General features: G+C 45.1%; 1 protein-coding gene across 1 annotated transcript; it reads left to right on the top strand.

Annotated features, from left to right (window-relative positions):
- The first annotated feature begins 4897 nt into the window (after positions 1–4897).
- Ankrd40 (ankyrin repeat domain 40) lies at positions 4898–18136 on the top strand. Its single transcript, XM_057775906.1, has 5 exons — positions 4898–5208; positions 10883–11031; positions 11364–11846; positions 14583–14764; positions 15830–18136. Exons 1-5 carry the CDS (start codon positions 5075–5077, stop codon positions 15974–15976), a joined length of 1095 nt encoding a protein of 364 aa, XP_057631889.1. The 5' UTR covers positions 4898–5074; the 3' UTR covers positions 15977–18136.
- The last annotated feature ends 1211 nt before the right edge of the window (positions 18137–19347 follow it).

Genomic DNA, 19347 nt, shown 5'->3' on the forward strand with positions numbered 1-19347 from the left:
AGCTCTGGAGGCTTTGATAGTGCCCCGGAATGGAGAGGATGTCCCTTTGTCCACGTGGTGCCCAGGGTGCCATCATCTTCCAGCGAGGGAAACGAGATGAGCTAGCTGCGTTCGTGCTCATCCTCCATTTTCCTAGTCGCTATAGTTATTGCCTCCTTTACCTGGCCGTATTTCTTTGTCATTGAAGCTGGGGACCTAACCATGGACCTTACACTTAAACGCTCTATCGCTGTACTAAATTCCCGACTCCTCTACCTGGTTTTGGCCGGATTTCTTTGATTTTTACGGTGGAAAACCAAGGAATAGGCTAAGTGCCTGTGGGAATTATGTCTCGATACCTCCCATGCAGGAATTTATTTTCCTTCGTTTTGTGTGTGTTGTGCGAGTGTTGCTGTGTATTCAGATGCTCGTAAAAGGAGGCCAGAGGTCAGCCTCTAGAGTCCATTCCTCAGGAATCATGCACTTTTTTTTCTTTTTCTTTCTTTTTTTTTCTTTAAAAAAAAAAAGAAAGAAAGGGGGTGTAACAGCACATACCCTTCATCCCAGCACTCGAGAAGCAAAGGCAGGTGGATTTCTGTGAGTTTGAAGCCAGCTTGGTTTACAAAGCGAGTTCCAGGGCTGCCAGGGCTGTGTACAGAAACCCTATCTCGAAAAACAAGACAACAACAAAAAAGGTCAATTCGGCCATGCATAGTAATGCATGCCTTTAATCCCAGCAATCCAAAATCAAACAAACAAAACTGTATTTTGTTGGGAGCAATAGAACAAACCTGTAACCCCACCCTTGGTAGGATGGACAGCACTTTTGTTCCAGGTCAGCATGGGCTACCCTGTGAGTCCTTGTCTCAAACAATTTAAGACTAAAAAATTAAAAAATGGGGATGGGGTCAGAGAAATGGCTAATCTGAAAGGCATCCGCAGATAAACTTGGTGAGCCTGACAACGAAGTTCCAGCCCCAGGACTCGACTTACACAGTGAAAGGAGAGAATCGACTCTTGAACGTTGTCCTGTCTTCCACATGTGCATCCCCACACACCGACGCTGGCACATAAAATAGAATGTAATAAAAAAAAATTAAGGTTAAAATGTGAAGTAATACTCTTACCGTAGTTAAGGGGCCAGACTGCCTAGGTTTGTGATTCTCAGCAAACCTCTTTCTGTGCCTTTGTTTCCCCAACTGTAAAATAGGGTTTATGTGTCCTCCTCACCATTGCTAGTGAGAAGATCAAGTGAATTGATACAATCTGCCCATTGATAGAGGAGCCCTGTAGGCAGTCTTTCTTTGGACCACCAGCTCCTGAATAAATGATACGGAGACTTTTTATTAATTATGTAAGTGTGGCCTTACTTTAGGGTTGTTTCCAATTAGCTTTTAAAACTTATATTAATATTATTTATGTTAATCTACACTCTGCTCCTCCATACTGTGTACCCTACTTCCTCTGAATCTAGCTGGCAAATCCCCCACCTCAGATTCTTCCCCTGAATTCCTATCTCTACCCAGAAGTCCTATGTTCTCCTACCTAGCTATTGACCATTCAACTCTTTATGAAACCAATCAGAAAGTGCCTTAGGCAGGTGAGGTAAAGCAGAGACATTTTCACACAGTATGATAAAAAATATCAAAAATGAGACCCAACAGGTTTTTAATTCCTTTATTAGCAAGAGGGAGCAAACCTCTTTACTGTCAAAGGATAAGAGAGAACCCTCCCCGCGGAACTGACTAAAGGACGTGACAAAGCTCCAACCAAGCAAAATGGGAAAAAGATACCCCAAGCTCAAGACTGATCCTCCTACCTCAGCCTCCCCGTGTGTTAACATATCAGGCAGGCACCTTCCCCAACCAGAAACCTGAAAAGTTTACAGTTAAGGAAAGCAAACAAACAAGCAAAACAAACAAACAAAAATAGTTTAGAAAACATGAAATTGGTAACATTGAAGAACACTGCTGAAAGTCTGGTAGGCGAGAAACTTTTTATTTATTTATTTATTTTTTTGGTTTTTGGTTTTTCGAGACAGGGTTTCTCTGTGGTTTTGGAGCCCATCCTGGAACTAGCTCTTGTAGACCTGGCTGGTCTTGAACTCACAGAGATCCGCCTGCCTCTGCCTCCCGAGTGCTGGGATTAAAGGCGTGCACCACCACCGCCCAGCGAGAAACTTTTTAGAACATTGAGTCTCATAAATGGGAGCTGGAGGGGCTGGAGAGATGGCTCAGTGGTTAAGAGCATTACCTGCTCTTCCAAAGGTCCTGAGTTCAATTCCCAGCAACCACATGGTGGCTCACAACCATCTGTAATGAGGTCTGGTGCCCTCTTCTGGACTTCAGGCATACACGCAGAAAGAATATTGTATACATAATAAATAAATAAATATTCTAAAAAAATAAAAATAAATAAATAAATGGGAGCTGGACTAGGATGGGTTGAAAAATTAGAGAGAAGCAAACTCCAAAAAGGCTAAAATAGAGCACTTGGGAAGCTGAGGCAGAAGAACCAGAAATTCAAGGTCATCCTTGGCTCTGTAGTTCAAAGCCAACCTGGGCAGACAGAGAAAAACCGCAGGCCTCTCCACCCGTTCCACTGGAATTTTCCAAGGTCACAGACAATCTAAGGTTAGACTCACACCTTTTGGTCCGTTCTTACCCATTCTATTGCCTGTGAATCACTCAGCACTGATCCACCCACCCATCTGCTTTTCCTCCCACGGGATTCCAGTTATTCACACTCAAGCTCCTTAGAGATTTTCTCTCCTTTCCACCATTAGAATTTGGAGTGTTCTTCAGAGTTCTGTCTGGCTGTCTTCTCTTGGTACTCACCAACTCTCTTGGGGTAATTTCTTCTGTTCCTATAACTTCAGCTAACACTTTTTGCTGATGAGTGCCAAACCCCAACTTCCAGGCCAGATCTCCTTTCTGCATTTAGCATCCATGCCCATCCCCTCGACTGAGCCACTCCACTTACAGGAAAGTTAGAAAAACAAACAGAAACAGAACAAAACAAAACAGAGAAAGAGCTTCCTCGGCCGGAAGTATAGCTTCATGGCAGATAGCTACCCTGGCACCGTGAAGCCCTGGGTTCGATCCTCAGCACCAAAAGACATAAATACAAACAAAAACAAATAGAGGTCCTTGGACAGTTCAAGTCACTAGATTAAAAAGTTCATTCCGGGCTAAGGAGATGGCTAAGTCAGGAAGGTGCCTGCTAAGACTGTGAGGACCTGAGTTTGGACCCTGTCATAGTTTGCTTTCTATGCTGGGATAAACACCAGGACCAAAAGCAACTTAGGGAAGAGAGGGTTTATTTCACCTCAGTTTACAGTCTATCATAAAGGGAAGCCGGGGCAGGAAGAAGCCAAGCAGGGCAGGAACCTAGAGAGAGGACTGTGGAGCTGCTTACTGGCTTGCTCTCCTGGCTCACACTCAGTTGCCTTTTTCTTTCTTTCTTTTTTTATTTATTTGTTTTGCTTTATTTTATGTGTATGTGTGTTTTGCCAGCATGTATGTCTGTGCACACGTATGTGAATGCTTAGACCTGCAGAAGCCAGAAGAGGGCATCTCATTCCCTGGAATTGGAGTTTTAGATGGCTGTGAGTCACCATGTTGGTGCTGGGAATTAAACCCTGAGTCTCTTCAAGGGCAGGAAGTGCTCTTAACTGCTGAGTTGTCTCTCCAGCCCCCATCTTTTTTTTAAAAAAAAAATTCTCCTGCCGGGTGGTGGTGGTGCACACTTTAATCCCAGCACTTGGGAGGCAGAGGCAGGCGGATCTCTGTGAGTTCAAGACCAGCCTAGTCTACAAGAGCTAGTTCCAGGACAGGCTCCAAAACCACAGAGAAACCCTGTCTCGAAAAACAAAAAAACAAACAAACAAAAAAACAAGACAAATGCATGCTGTGAGCCCTTGGCAGCTCCAAGAACTGGAAGTAAAGACGATACCTAAATTTATCCCTTCCCATTTCACCTCCTCTTTGTTCCGGCCCTCCTTTCTGCTTCCCCAGGGCACTTTCCTTAATCTTCTCAGTCCATCTGCAAACTTCTATCCAGTGCCACATCAGAGATCTCTCCAAGGCACCTGGGCTCAGCAAAACAATATTTTCTGTTTCTCCCACAGGGTAGCAGAACAGTGCCAAACGGGGCTCTTAGCCTCATTAGCTAGTTAAACACACCACAGCTCTACCCTCAGCGCCTAGGATCAGGACCTGGATGGCTAAGCGCCGCCCCCCCCGCCCCCTCCCCCGTCTTTCCTTACATGACTTACAGAGTAATTAATTATAATTTATAAGATATAATGAGTTGCAGTTTATAAGCTGTAAATAATGTTATTTTTCATAAGAGCCAAGTTAGAAGAATTTCTGTCTAAAAACGATAAGGGGTAAAACAGTAAGTACTGAAATAAATATTCTAGCTAAATGGTCCCAAGCACCGACAAAAATAAGAAAGAACAGTGTCATCTATCTTTGCAAATAATAGACATATTATAGAAGGATCGTTTTCAGCCCATTTCCCGTCCTGCCGGGCAAAAATCGGCTCAGATAAAGAAAAAAGAGCTACCAAACTTGGGGGGTGGGTGGAAACCCACCAATTATTTTTAATGCCGGCTAAACAGCCTGCTTCAGAGGATATGGTTTTTCTGGCTCTCAAATATGTCGGGTCCCTCCGCCCCGCAACTATTCCTGTGTCTGTCCTCCTCGCTGGAAGCTGCGAGGTCTAAAAATAGAGGATGAATCACAGCAGATAATCCAGTGCAGCGGTTACATAAACAGCCGGCTGGGGCGGCGGGGCCGCTGGTCGGAACGAAAAGTACCTGGGTTAGTGTTGTCACACTAAATAGGGTCCCCCGGAGCCGGCCTTCGGGAGGCGCGGCGGGGGAGGAGGCCTGGGCCTGCGGGACGCAGACAGCCGGGGATCTGTGGGAGGGCGGGAGGGAGCACAGGGCCCAGGCCGGGCGCGGGAGGAGAGTCGAGTAGGGCGGCCGAACCCGACGCTCCCTCCCCATGGCCGGGAGCGGGCCGCGGAGGCGGCGGCGGCGCTGACGGGCTCGGGGCGGGGCGGCCGGGGGCCCGGGGCCCTGGGGAAGATGAACGCCCTCCTAGAGCAGAAGGAGCAGCAGGAGAGGCTGCGGGAGGCAGCGGCCCTGGGGGACATTCGGGAGGTGCAGAAACTGGTGGAGAGCGGGGTGGATGTGAACTCCCAAAATGAGGTCAACGGCTGGTAAGTGGCGAGCGGGGGAGGCCTGAGGGTTCAGGGCTGCTAGCTTGGGGCGTGGAGCAGTCAGCCTTGACCCAGCACGCTGGCTAAGGTGAAGGCTGGCACCTCAGGCCTCGGAGGTTGTGCCCTTTCGAGACTAGCCCTGGCCTCATTGCCTCGAGCAGTCCGAAGCGCATCCTTCCCAAATCATACCCTACCGCGGTCCACCGCGGCCAGCGCCCTCTAGGACACTAGAGCCCACGCCATCATCCCCCGCGCCCCCTGGCTATGCTTGGCCCGAAAAGTGATACTAGAGGCTTTGATTCTCAGCGACTCTGCTCTGGATTTCATCAGGCTTGAATTATTTTGCCAGGGGCGCTTCTGAAGAACACTTCGTGCAAAGATGAAAGCATAAGCGACCGCGCAAATGCCAGTCGTAGAACCAGCACTTTTTCTCTAGCCAAGACTAGGAGAAAAGAAACAATTACAAAAACCCCACCACTTGCATCATAATTTGCCTGTGTGGTTTCAATGCAGCAGTGATTTGCTATTGCCTACAGCTGGCTATTGGGAGGAGGCTCATTTGCCCTGTAGAGTGTTTTGTTTTCCTAGTACAATTTCCAACAGAGAATTTCACCCAAGGCTTTAGATGTCTACTTGCAGATTGCCTGCCCTCTTCCCAACTAAATATGGAGTCTCATTTTAAGATGCGATCGAGCCTTTAGTTTGAAGTTACTGAGTGTGGTATTCTGCCCTTTTTTTGCACTTCTACTTAATTCAGGTAATGTTTAGCCTATTTGCTAGTTTAAAGTTAAAGTAAGTTTGAATCTACTTCCCCCCAGCTTTGTAAATCAAGTTGTACATCTTGGAAATCGTACACCCGTACACTGGAGATCATTTGAATTCCAGAGAATGGTTTGCCCTGGTCGCACAATCGTTAATATGATATCAGAGTCAAAATTGAGGTTTCCTTGCTTCCTAAGAAAATCTAGCCTCCTAAAGAAACTATCCCAGATAGCTGTCCACGGCTGGGAGACAGTGAACAAACATTTTTCTTGTCTTGTTTCAAGTGTTTGCAACCAAAAAAACTTGGAGTTGTGTTTGTCTTGTCATGCCTTCCAAAAGCTGTGAATTGCTGTTTTGGCACTGGGAGGCAGTGTTTTACAGAGCAGTGAGCCTGGCCTTGCTGCAGGCTGTACCTGCTTAGCTGTGTGCTCTTGGCTGAGTCACTTCATTTTCCAGGGATTTCAGAGGATTGTTAGCCTTTACTGAGATGAAGGATAATACATGACTGCCGTGCATTGAACGTGCTCTGTGGCCCAGATGTGGTTCTGAACACTTGACATCTCATTGTGACTATTTGGGGACATATGTCATTATTTTCTCCACCTTAAAGATCAAGAAACTGAGTCCCCAAGAAAATTAAGTAAACCACCCAATTTTCAAGATATCCCTAAATTACTAAATCTGGGATTTAATTAGTCTACGTTACTGTTCGCCTTTAAGTAACTGGTAGAGCTGAAAGTGAATCCAGCATCTGTCGCCCTCAGCATGGTGCCTGCCCTTGCTAGACATACAGTGAATGTCAAGTGAGGCTGAAGTCCTGGGATGAGGCGTCCTATAGATTTAATTCCACTCCACTCCCATCAATTCAATCCAATAGTGAAGTCCTAGATTCCCTTCATCCTGCCTTATGCTCTTGGCCTACCGCTTTGAGTCCTTCTCATCTCAGCCTCTTACATGACCAGACCAGAGTGTAGGCACTGTCCTCGGTCCCTGTCTTTCCTTCACACACTACATACAGTCAGCCAGTTCTGATGCTTCCATGTCCACATAGGATCTGACTGCCACACTGTCATACAAAGCCACTGCCATTCACCTTACTGGATAGTTGCATGGTGTCCTTGCTTATATCATGACCTTAACTTGTGGTTTGAGGGACCCTGACTTAGAACAGTTGGATCACTTTGTGCAAAATCCTCTAGTGGATCCCATGTTCCTCTGAAAATTGATTTCCACTCCCTTACCTGCCCTTTGGCCCCATCTCTTGAGACTTACTTCCTTGTTCACTCCTTTCCATTCCCTTGGCCTCCCTGGTTTTCCTGGAACAATACACCCCAAGTCTAGACTTTTGCTTTTGCCTTTTTTCTTGCCTAGAAAGTTTTCTTCCATATACCCATGGTTTGCTCTCTATCATTCAGCTCTTAGCTTAAATGTTAGCTTCATGGTAAAACTTTTCCTTGGCTATCAGTTAAAATTGTGCAACTCCAGCTGAGCAGTGGTGGCACTTGCCTTTAATCCCAGCACTTGGGAGGCAGAGGCAGGCGGATCTCTGTGAGTTTGAGGCCATCCTGGTTTACAGATCCAGGACAGCCAGGGCTACACAGAGAGAAACCCTGTCCCAGAACACCAATAAGTAAATTATGCAACTCCCCTTCCAAACCCTGCCATTTCCTAATCTGTTACTCTGCTTTCTTGCCCCAGAACACTATCCATCCACCTAACACGCTTTCTAGTTTGCTTATTTATTTGCGAATTGTCCTAGCTTTGTTGACTGTAAAATGAGTGAAGAATGATCACAATATTAGGTTTTTCTTTTCTTTTTAAAATTTTTTAAAGATTTATTAATTTATGCACTTTATGTATATGAGTGCTCTACTTGCATGTATGCCTGCATGACAGAAGAGGGCATCAGATTCTGTATTAGATGGTTGTGAGCCACCTTGTGGTTTGCTGGGAATAGAACTCAAGACCTGTAGAAGAGCATCAGTGTTCTTAACTGCTGAGCCATCTCTCCAGCTCCATCCTTCTCTTTCTTTCTTGACTTGGTCTTGCTGTGTTGCCTGGACTGGCCTTAACTCTTGTCCTCAAAGTTACCTTCTTCCTACCCTAGTCTACTGAGTAGCTGTGGCTACAGGCAAACCCCACTGTACCCAGCTCCTCAGGGGATGTTTGGAAGATTAAATGAGTGGAGTCTTTAGAACGATGTCCAACATGTAAAGTATTAAGTTTGTGTTCACTATTGTTATTTTCTTGTTATTATGGCAACATGTTGGGACACATATAAAGTCACCCTGGAAAAAAAAAAAACCAACTCTTTTCAATATTGAAAAGTAACTGGTGACTGCTTTCAATTCCTGGTTGCTCAGTAACCGCAGTTTCAGCAGTGATGAATGATGCCCAGTTGATGAATGATGCCCAAAGCCTCTGGTCTAAAATACTTTCCAGCCCTAATGGGATATTCGGACTGCAAATATAAAGTTTAAAGAGTTGAAGTTCAAAAATAGAGTTTCCACATCAATTGTAATTCAAGTGTCATGTGTCCCCTTTGGCTTTAGAAATGAGTATTACGGTTTATGAAGAAGTTGAAAATACTGCCTGACTGCAGTGGTTGTGAGTTATAGCTGCCCATAGCCACTCAGCTCTAGACTGACAGTGGTCATGAGGGTCCAGGGTGGCTGGAGCATGCTGTGTCCACTTAACCCCATTTCCGTGGTAGTGCTCTTGCTGGTGGTTTGTTCGGAATGTCTCTGACCCACTCACAGTCTTTCACTCTCCTCACGGCCGACTAAGTACTTCTTTCCAAAAGGGAGCGTGTTTTTTTCTCAGCTTGATCCGTTTATTTTTGAGTAGTACTCACTGTATTATAATTATTCATTTTTCAAGCCTGTGCCACAGACATTTTCACACAAACACACTCGGAGCTGTGGTTTGCTCAGAATCAAGGAAATTTTGGATCCCCCTATGCTAAGCAATGTTTATTATCCTAGGTTCACTAGTAAGTGATAAGAAATAAGCACTTGGACTGGAGATGTAGCTCAATGGTCACATGCTGGCCTAACATATGTGAAACGTTGGTTCAGTCTCTGATATCATAACACACGCACACACACACACACATGCGTGCATACGCATCTGTATATGTCAGGTAGATGCCGCCTTCTGTTCACCCTCTGCTGGGGTGCAGCTCAGTGATCAGTCACTTGCCTAGCATGTGTAAGGCCCTGGGTTACAGCACAACAAAAGAATTTTAAAAGCTTCTTTGCTGTTTTCCCCACGTGGGCAGTCATTTTTGTTACGGAGTACAAGAAAGGCGAGTGGATGGTGAATGAGTGACTCCACCCAGTCATTCTTGCTAGTGTTCTCTACATCATTATTGTAAAGATACACAAGGCAAATCAACTTTTCCTTGAAATGAAATAAACTCTACGATGGTCGTACTTCTTAGGTTAGTGGCCTCTTTGTTGAGCCTCTTCTCTATTCATTATCTTATCTGAGTTTGGCTGTAAACTCTGACAGTGATTATCTAGGTTAAATCAGAGAGTTGATAAATGGGGTCATTTGAAATGGGGAAAAGTGTTTTCCTTCCATAATATGCACTCCGCTTTGGACCTGAGGGTGCAGCTTCTGTTAAGATGGCGTATTTGAGGGATGCTAACTAAATTTCTCGACAGTATTAAACAGTCCTTTGGACTGTGCAGCACCTCTGTGTGTACAATAGTAAGTAGTTTTGCTTTAGTGAGGCTGTTAGCAGGGTCTATTCTTGAATCAATTTGGTTGTTGATATCTTTGTTTTCAGTGCCTCCAGATTTAAAAAAAAAAGTATGTGTGCAGTGTTTCAATTGAGCAATGGGAATATGTTGGTAGCCGCTGGAGAGATTGAGAAAACCCAGCATTTTGAAAAGTGAAAATTTGGAAATCGTGTATGTGTGTAGGAAAGAAACCGAGGAAAGGGGAGTAAGCCGCTAAGATTGATGCAGTAGTCCCTGCTGTAGTATGACTGACATGACAGAGAAACCGGGAGATAGCTATTAGCCTGACGATATTTACTCTTCAGCTGGCACTTGATGCACATAAAGTTTCCTTAGTTTCTAAAATAAAGAGGTAACATAGAAATCTGTTTAAAGAGACCAGGATCTAATGGATCTTACTAATGGAGTAGCATCCTGAAATGTCAATGCAGTCAGCAGCCAGCAGTCTCTGGAACCTTGGAAATAGAAGCTCCTGTCATAGATTAATGTTTCTTGAGGTCTAAAAATTAGAACTTTATCTATTTATTTTGCAGTGCTAAGATTGAACCCAGGTAGGCCTTGTGTGTTCTAGGCAAGCACCATTGAGTTACAGCTCCAGCCTCAAGAATGAAACTTAAAAATAAAATTTAAGCATATTAAAATATTATTATTATTGAAGATGGGGGTGGGTCTCACTATGTAGCTTTGTCTGTCCTGGAACTCACTACGTAGAGCAGACTGGCCTTGAAGTCACAGAGATCTGATTGCCTCTGCTTTGCAAGTGCTGGAATTAAAGGCATGTGCCACCGTTCCTGACTATATTAATATTTTGATCATCTGCTTTGTGAAATGAAAAGTTGAGATTGCTAGTTTGACTTCCGAGTTCTAGCTGAAGTCTAACAAGCTTATGTATATTTATTTATTAATGTTTGTAATTTGGAATCTTTTTTTTTTTTTTTTTTTTTTTTGTTGTTGTTTTTCGAGACAGGGTTTCTCTGTGGTTTTGGAGCCTGTCCTGGAACTAGCTCTTGTAGACCAGGCTGGTCTCGAACTCACAGAGATCCGCCTGCCTCTGCCTCCCAAGTGCTGGGATTAAAGGCGTGCGCCACCACCGCCCGGCTGTAATTTGGAATCTTGAATCACCTTTTCTCTTTCTTCAGTCATTCTTTCTCCTTTGTTTGGGACAGGACCTGTTTACACTGGGCATGTAAGCGCAACCATGGCCAGGTGGTCTCTTACCTGCTAAAATCAGGGGCTGACAGAGACATTCTTACAACAAAAGGGGAAATGCCGGTGCAGTTAACATCAAGGAGAGAAATCAGAAAGATTATGGGAGGTAAGTCTGTTTGGGGTAATATTATTTGATTTTGTCAAACAAATATGTTAAGATGTGGTATTATTGGCCACATTGATGCTGATCAGATAACAGGTGTTACTTTTGTAAATTACTATGCCAAGGTTGTGATTCCACATTATTTGTAGGATTCCAATATTATAAGTTGTGATTTTATAATCTGTAAAAGTGAAGACAGTAAAAATGTTCTTCTCTCTTCTGACCTCAAGAGGCAGTCAGTCCTGACCAAAGTATTTGTCACATCTCAAGTGACACTGGTTTCCACCATGCTCCTTTCTTGGTGAGTTCATGGTCTGTATCTTTCTGTTTTTAAGTGGAAGAAACTGATGATGATGACGAGCTCCCCCAGCTGAAGAAGGAGTCAGATCTGCCCTTTGTTCCCAACTATCTGGCCAACGCAGCCTTCCCTTTTATCTACACGTCCGCAGCAGAAGACTCCACCCAGCTGCAGAATGGGGGCCCCTCCACACCTCCAGCATCACCTCCTACAGATGGCTCATCGCCATTGCTGCCCCCTACAGAACCCCCTCTGCTAGGGGCCTTTCCTAGGGACCACACCTCTTTAGCACTGGTTCAGAATGGTGATATTTCTGCCCCCTCTGCCATACTCAGAACACCAGAAAGCACAAAACCTGGTCCTGTCTGTCAGCCACCAGTGAGTCAGAACCGCTCCCTGTTCTCCTCTGTCCCATCTAAGCCACCGATGTCTCTGGAGCCTCAAAACGGGACATATGCAGGACCAGCGCCAGCATTTCAGCCGTTTTTCTTCACTGGAGCATTTCCATTTAATATGCAAGGTAATGCCTTCCCAGCAGACAGCCTCTGCATCGGGAGTGAGGTCTGTTTAACTGGGGTGTACGCAGAATCAGGGAAAGGTTCCAGGACCTTTTCCAAGGAACTCCCTTCTCTCAGGATTCATACACTGTAAACTTTTTACTTGAAAATATGGAAATGTTGTTCCTTTTCTATCATTCCTAGGAACAAAAATTTTTTCTTGCTGGGTATGGTGGTGCACACCTTTAATCCCAGCACTCGGGAAGCAGATGCAGGCGGATCTTTTGTGAGCTCGAGGCCAGCCTGGTCTACAGAATGAGTTTCAGAGCAACCAGGGCTACACAGAGAAACCCTGTCTCCAAAGACCCCCCAAAATTTTTTTATGAATATGAGTGTTTTGCCTTCATGTAAGTGCCATGTATGGACGGTGCCCACAGAGACCAAGGAGGTGCCAGATCTCCTGGAACTAGAATTTCATGCCTCATGAGCCGTGTGGCATATGGGTACTGGGAACTAAACTCTGGTCCTCTGCAAAAACAGCAAGTGTTCTTAAAAGTTCATCCATCTCTTCAGCCCTTTTCCCCTAATATTCTTGATAATTCTTGATGATTCTCCCTAATATTGAAGGGTTCAGAGAGTTATTTGGTGAAATAGGCTATTATTCCTTCTCTGTTTTTTACTTGCTATTCTTCTATAATGAAGGACTTGGGAGGCAGGGCTGGAGAGATGACTCAGTGGTTAAGAGCACTGGCTGCTCTTCCAGAGGACCTGGGTTCAATTCACAGCACCTACATGGCAACTCACAATTTTATGTAATTTTAGTTAAGGGGATAAGATAAAATTTTAAAAAAGATCTCAGTAAAGAAGGACTTTTCCTTCTCAGTTATAGCCATACTGACTTTTTTCTGGTATGACTGCTTTGCTTGCATGGATGTTTGTATACCATGTATGTGTCTGCTGTCCTCAGAGTCTAGAAGAGGTTTTTGTTATCCTGGAATGAGGTATAGACAGTTGTGAACCACCCTGTGGATTCTGGGAATTGAACCCGGGTCCTCTGGAAGACCAGCCAGTGCTCTTAACTGCTGAGCCGTCTCTCCAGCCTGGACTCATAATTCATATTATATTCAGTGTGTTGTAATAATTTGATACAGTCATTCTTTTGATATTCAGATTATTCCTAATTTAGCCAGTGGGAACCCCTTCAAGCTAGTTCTTAGTGTTCTATGAACACATCCCCATTGTTCTTGGAACACATCCTTATTTCTAGTGCAGCAAGATGTCCCTGGTGTATAGTGTCGTTTTCCCCACTCCAGCACTGCGGTTCACCGTCCTCCTAGGAGCCCTGGTTCTTTTGGGTAGAGAGTAGGATTAAGAAGCTAGGATGTGGACATTAAGTGTCCTTCTTGCTATAGGTGTGACAGTTCTAGGCTTAATTAGAGAGGAGGGAAAAGAAGGGATGATATAAAGAGGGGATGGGAGAAGAGAAGGAAGCAAATAAACATTTATACATGTATTTGTATGTATATACATATTCACATGTATATGCATACTCATGTATATTTCTCTTTCTGTGTATGTATTTGTTTGGTTTTGTTTGTTTGTTTTTGGCAGAGTCTCACTATATAGCCCTGCTAGGCCCAAAACGCACTATGTAGAACAAGCTAGTGTTGAATTCATAGAGATCCACCTGCCTGTGCCTTCCAAATGCTAGGGTTAAAGGAGCACACCACCATGCCTGACTGTTTTAAGAACATTGGAAACCACAAGTTCATTCAGACAGTTCTAGTTTCAGTAAAATCCATGTAGTCTGGTGTACACTTACCTTTCCTTTTCACCTGTTTTCACCTGACTTCCTAGTTTTGAAGACCTGGTACCATAGCTGCTATTGTTGGACCTATGATGCTGTGCCGTGTCTGTACTTTAAGAGCAGGGCAGAACTGACAAATGTATGTGAACACTTGGCTTCAGGCATCTTGACGCCGGGTCTGGAATGTAAAGGCAGATAGATTGCTTCTAACTCTGGCTCATGCCTGTCATGTTACCTACTCCCAAGCAAGGATCCTCACTTACCAAGGTGTAGTGTTTCAAGTCCTGCTTAGATTTAACTTTTTTTTTTGTTCCTTTGCTGTTTTTGTTTTGACTTGACGGTAGGTTTTTTTGTTTGTTTTGTTTTTATTTTTGTTAATAAGTTTGGTATGTAGCCTAAGCTGGACTCAAACTCACAGAGAGATCTGCTTGTCTCTGTTTCCTGAGTTGCTAGGATGAATTGTTTTTGGTGTTATGAGAAGTCCAGGCTGTCCTTCTCTCTCCGCTTCATGTTGCTGGCATTATAAGTATGTGATGGAATCCATTCCTGGCTCCTTTTCTGTCTTTATTTCAAGGAATCTTATGTGTCCTTAGTAACTTTAGATCCATAATTATTGAATCCTGTCAGAAGATCTCTCGGGGACCACATCTTGTCCTGACATCTTTCTGACCGTCTTCTCCTTTCCCTACGTGTGTGTAATTGGTACTCAAACCCCTGGAGTCTTTACCTCCTTATGTCCGGTGACAGAGATTAGTGACCCTTACAGAGCTAGGATAGCTGTTACTCCTGCCCCCTTTTGCTTGGTGGACCACAGTGGAGAAGACAGTGTAGGAAAGTGCTCCAGCAGAGCCAGCAGTGGGTGTAAACAAACCTTCCTGGCTGGGCTAGGTTTTCTTAGTGGGTGGCACAGACCTTCAGTTCCACACACTGAGCTACACTTCTCTTTCTCTAGAGCTGGTACTCAAGGTGAGGATTCAGAACCCATCTCTTCGGGAAAATGATTTCATTGAAATTGAACTGGATCGACAGGAGCTCACCTACCAAGAACTGCTCAGAGTGAGCTGCTGTGAGCTGGGTGTTAATCCAGACCAAGTGGAAAAGATCAGGAAGTTACCCAATACTCTGCTGAGAAAGGTAAGAAGTCTGCCCAGCACAATTGAGTGGCTGCTGTCTGCATTTGGAGCACACCTAACTTCTTCCTTGGTTATTGAATCGTAGCTGAAGGGAAAGCCAGTAAGTAGCAAACGGCTAAGGGAGCTAAGGTCATACATAGTTCAGTTGTATTTATTGTTTGTCCTAGGCCAGCAGTGGATTTGTGGCAGTCCTCCTGTCTCAGCCTCTTGAGTGCTGGGAATAAAGGTGTGAGCTACTATATTCTAATACACTGTCTAATACACTGGCTTTTTGTTGTTGTTGTTGTTGTTGTTTTTTTTAGATAGAGTTTCTTTGTAGAGTTGGAGCCTGTCCTGGAACTAGCTCTGTAGACCAGGCTGACCTTGAATGAACTCACAGAGATCCACCTGTCTCTGCCTCCCGAGTGCTGGGATTAAAGGTGTGCGCCACCACTGGCCACACTGGCATTTTTGAAGATTGGAAGATAAGCAGAATGTTATGTGGGTCTGTGGGGCTTGCCTTAGTGCTCTATTAGGGTGTTCTGTGTGATGAGGTGAGGCCCACCTGGGCCTCTAGCCAGCTAAGGTTCTTCAGCATCAAACTGCTGGCTTCTTTGGTTCCTGAGGAAAACTGATAACCACTTGCCTGTCCCTTCAGGACATTCACATCCTACATCAGAGACTGTTCGGGCCTTCTCCATCTTGTTCAGGTTATACCTGGGGACTGATCATTGCTTAGCTGCCCCAGGGATTTGATTTTCCTTCTAGATTGAAGATGGACCAAGATACTACAGTACAACCCAGCAAACATAGACACAAACTACTTCTGTTAATCTGTTGCCCTTGGCTGGCAAGATGGCTTAGTGGTTAAAGGCATTTGCTGCTAAGCCCAATGACCTCAGTTCTGTCCCAGAGCCCCACATTGTGCAATGAGAGAACCCATTCCCACAGGTTGTCCTCTGACCTCCACTTGTGTATCATGCATGACACAAACATGTGTGCATACAAAATAAGCAAATAAACAAACATAATAAAAAAGTAACTAAATGGAAAGGAAAATTTAACTCATCACCCTATTTTATTTTAGGACAAAGATGTGGCCCGACTCCAGGATTTCCAGGAGCTGGAGCTGGTTCTGATGATAAGTGAGAATAATTTTCTGTTCAGAAATGCTGCGTCCACACTGACTGAGAGACCTTGCTACAACCGGAGAGCTTCAAAACTGACATACTAACGTAGCAGGGCCTTTATCACTGAGTATTGTGACAGTATGTGTCACCTCTGGGCCAAAGGACAAGCCATTGATCCCAAAGCCTCGGATGCCCACCAGGGCCCCTGGTGTCACTGCGTAGTGTACACTAACATCAGCCTCAGCAGGAGGGAACCCCGACCCCCAGCAGCGGTGCCACTCTTCCAAGCCTCTTGGTGCACAATAAACTTATTGCTGAATCTCTGAACAGCTGAGAAGTGGTCTTGAGAGGCAGAAGCCAAAGGTACGATAGCCAGTGTTTTATGTGCAGAGTCTAGAGTTGTCGATGCAGAACCTGAAAGCGGACCTATTTCCAGCCACTCCTGTTGACAGTGCACCTGAAGGGCCGGGAGCACTTCTCTTGGTGTTGCATGCTCGTGATGCTCCTGAAATTGTGAACCGACTAGGGAGGAAGACTGGGGAAAGCAAGCACATGGCTGTGAGGGTTCACATAGCGTATTTATAAATGTTACTCAGGTTTAAAGTATTTAAAAATATAGTTACCTAATTGTAAATAGGCTGTTAACCAAAAGAGCTTCCCCTCCCTCTCCCCCACTTTTGTTTTGTGACCACTCATGACTGCCACCTTCTCAGGACAGTCATCTTTGCGTCTCCTCCCGTCCACAGTCACTAGAGGGCTCTCTAATGCTTTCTAAAGGAACCACTACATTTTTACTCTGAGGCAGTTCCTGTCATCCTTGCTGAATTGCACCATTCAAGAAGAGCACAAATACTGCTGGTCCACGCCCACCACTCTCACTTCCCACCAGAAATGAAAAACAGTTTTTGAGCCTGAATTTGTTGCTGTTTTAACGGTCATTGTGGGAAACTGAACTAAAGGAGTTAGCATCTTTATTTTTGTATCAAAGATAAAGGTTATTTTGGAAATTATTAGGATTTTTACATAACTCTGAAATCTGTTGCTTTTGTAAGCAAATTGTTGGATCTTAGGAATCCCCCTATCACCACCCTCAGTCCACTGGACAGTCAGTTGTGAGCACCCAATCAGACTCCGGAGCATGGCGTAAGGATCTTTCCCAATAGTTCATTCAGAGAGTCTTCCCCTTCTCCTAGGCATCGTTAAAGTTGAAAAGCCTCCGTTTTGCTGAAACAGCTTAACTTGAGAAATAGGACCTGGTCCATGCAGACAAACAGGAGAGCAGGGGCTGGAGCAGCTGTTGACGAGGATCCCTGCTGTCTTAAGCTTTCTCCCCATAGTGCCTATAGTTTCCAAAGAAACTTAACTTCCTGACTATTAACTTAATTGTATTAGAACACTGCAGTTGAATGAGAACATGCAGATGTCCGTGGAAGAGGATGTTGTGCTGAGGTCATGGCTTCCCGCTGCCACCTGAATGCTGGAATGAAGTTGAGGTGTTCAAGGCCAGCTTCGTGGGGTCACTCTGTGTAGTGGATTAATCATACCCACCCCGGTACAGCTGGTGACTTCCTCTTGTAGAGTGTTTGCATAGCCGAGTAGCGGTTGCTCGATCCCCCCTTCTCCCAAGTGCTTTAATGAGGAAACCTCCCCTGTGTTTCAACCCATCAGAATCTACTTTATCTAGATGTACTAACCTTTCCCCCCCTCAATTTGCTTTGGAAAAACTTAGTTTACTGATAAAATTAAGTGTGGTTCTATTTTGGAAGAAATAAATTCAGTATTAATTCATGTCTAAATTACTGGGATTCAAACTCCATCAGCCACCCCAATTGATGAGAGCTTCTCGGAAGCAGTAGAGACCTGGCTGGAAGGTGGGCTACAGAAGAGTGCTCCAGAGTGCAGAAGCAGAGTGACCAAGGGTCTTGGTATCTCAAATGGGGGACAGGTTCCGCTTGGGTCTGCCTGATGCCCTGTCCTTTGCTGAAGTCCTCTGTGGTCATTGCCTCTGGCAGTGGGATGAAACTGCATGGTTGCTCTTAGGTGAGTTTGAAGTCTTAATCTATGCATTCAGAGAAATATTTTTATATGCTTTGTGTAATTTGTAACAAGAGATTTTCTTTCAAGCTTTGTTAACTGAATGCACTTCTCCTCTCTACTGCATACTGAAAGCATGTGTTCACACTGTGTAAACATTCACAGGAGACTTTTCCTTGTGTGTCGTCGACTGTTGAGACATAACAGGTATTATTAAAATTAAATGTTAACTGACCAAGTCCATTTTCTCTCATTTTGCCCTTGTAAACAGCCCTGTATTCTAATCACAGAGGGTTCAGATTGCTGTCAAGCCCCATGGGGCTGGCACTGGGAGGGGAAAGGGAAGGACCAGCTCCCCAGCTGAGCCTCCTCCGCCCCGGTGCCACTGTTACTCCAGCAGCACTCAGGCCTCATCAGTAGCAGCTGGAGACAGATTCTCTGTGGCGTCTTCCCTCCCAGTTCACGGCAGTCACTCTGCTTCCCTGGAGCCACTGAGCCAGTTAGATAGAGGTCATCCCCTATTAACCGCAGTTTTTGATTATTCTATTTACTTGACACAACTGAGCCTCCCCTTTGGGCTGTCAGCACCTGTCATGGCCTCCGTGAGTTCAGAAGCAAACGCTGAGGCAGGAAAGGAAACAGCCTTCCACCTTTAGATTCCTAGCTGAGAGGCATGCCAAATGACTCTCCTGTTGGTGTAGGCCAGCTAGTGCAGAGCAGACGTCATGCCAAATTGGCCTAATAAATCAGAGAGCATAGCAGAGACCTTTTCTTAGCACCGAGGAGAGGCAGAATAATTTGGGCGATTGTGCTTTCATCCTTGCGATAGAGCAAGGATGGACGTCGCCTTCCATATACTCGGAAACAGCCTGCCAGAAAAAAATGGGATTAACCTTTAACAAATGGTCCTGCAGCATAGGCCAACCCAGGGCATATAGAAAAAGCAGATCAAAGGCGCCGTCTCCTAAGCCTCCTCAGCGACTGGCAAGCACTTAGGGTGAGGAAAGAAAAACAGCCACCACCTGCAGCCAGTCACTTTTCACCAAGAGTAAGGTACAGATGAGGGTGAGAAAGCCGAGGAGGTGGCAGAAGATTCATTTCACATGGAGCCCTGGTGCCAGGTGAGTTCTGCAGAGAATAAGCAGCCCTGGTACCAGGTAAGCTCTGCAGAGAATAAACCTTTGTTGACTCATGCAAAATGGCTCCAAGGGGCCAGGGAGGCAAGGACCAGGGACACTTCTGACCTTCCCGTTCGCCCAGCTGACCTGTGGAGACGGAATGACCAGTGGTCTTCCTGGTAAACAGGCATCTAAAGGAGCCACTTTAACCCCTGGAGAATAGGCTTGGAAGATAGCAATGACATAGCCCCAGTAAATTTCTCAACAGCTCTTCCGAGAAGTTAAGGCCTCCGGTCAGATTTCAGGGCCTTTATTTCTTACCT

Source organism: Chionomys nivalis, chromosome 7 (genome assembly GCF_950005125.1).
Source record: "Chionomys nivalis chromosome 7, mChiNiv1.1, whole genome shotgun sequence".
Classification (NCBI taxonomy): Eukaryota; Metazoa; Chordata; class Mammalia; order Rodentia; family Cricetidae; genus Chionomys; species Chionomys nivalis.